Source organism: Ceratina calcarata, unplaced genomic scaffold, assembly GCF_001652005.2.
Source record: "Ceratina calcarata isolate Rehan_Ccalc_2016 unplaced genomic scaffold, ASM165200v1 scaffold1050, whole genome shotgun sequence".
Taxonomy (NCBI): Eukaryota; Metazoa; Arthropoda; class Insecta; order Hymenoptera; family Apidae; genus Ceratina; species Ceratina calcarata.
In genome coordinates, this window is record NW_017131391.1 from 1 (window position 1) to 702 (window position 702).

Consider the following 702-nt stretch of genomic DNA (forward strand, 5'->3'; position numbering starts at 1 on the left):
TATCAAAAGATCGAAGAAGCAAAAAGGCAGATGCGTGCAGAAAAGTTGAACGCGGAAGAGAACGACGAACAGGATTCGGATAAAGACGAGGACAAATACGTTGACGAAGTCGATATGCCAGGAACTAAAGTAGATTCGAAACAGCGTATTACTGTTAGGAATTTACGAATCAGAGAAGACACGGCGAAATACTTACGAAACTTGGATCCGAATTCCGCGTACTACGATCCTAAGACGAGATCCATGCGAGACAATCCTTACGCTGGTACAGAGCGAGAAATTCACGGTAGATACCATTCGTATAATAAGCTGCTGCACCTCTTCTGAACTCTCGGACCTGTTTCGTTAGGAATTTCTACTTTGGAATTAATACCCGAACTATATAGACACATCCTGATTATACGCGAACGTTATGTTATCTGCGTCCGCGTTTCGCGTGTTTGATTCGATGAAATATTTCCGTAATGAACTTTACTTCTATTTGTGGAGTATCTGTTTTCCTTACGGAAGAACGTTCATGTACATATCTAAAACCATGTGTTGAGTTGTACGAAAAGTTTGTCCTGATTTTCATAAATAATTTAAAGACAACGCATTTTAACACTAATTCTACCGACACTTATTGTATACCTGTTCGTATCGTCAAAATGACCTTAAGAAATGTACTGTTTTTATAATTAAATGTAGATAACAGTCAATTTG

The 702-nt window shown here is 38.5% G+C and overlaps 1 protein-coding gene across 1 annotated transcript in view; it reads left to right on the forward strand.

Annotated features, from left to right (window-relative positions):
• Positions 1-3: 3 nt before the first annotated feature.
• Positions 4-702, forward strand: part of LOC108632311 (pre-mRNA-splicing factor Slu7-like) — a gene marked incomplete at its 5' end in the record, with an annotated part of 2,571 nt that continues 1,872 nt past the window's right edge. The window contains 1 exon segment of the mRNA XM_018036805.2: positions 4-492. Within this exon segment, the coding sequence (XP_017892294.1) occupies positions 4-492 (489 nt within the window).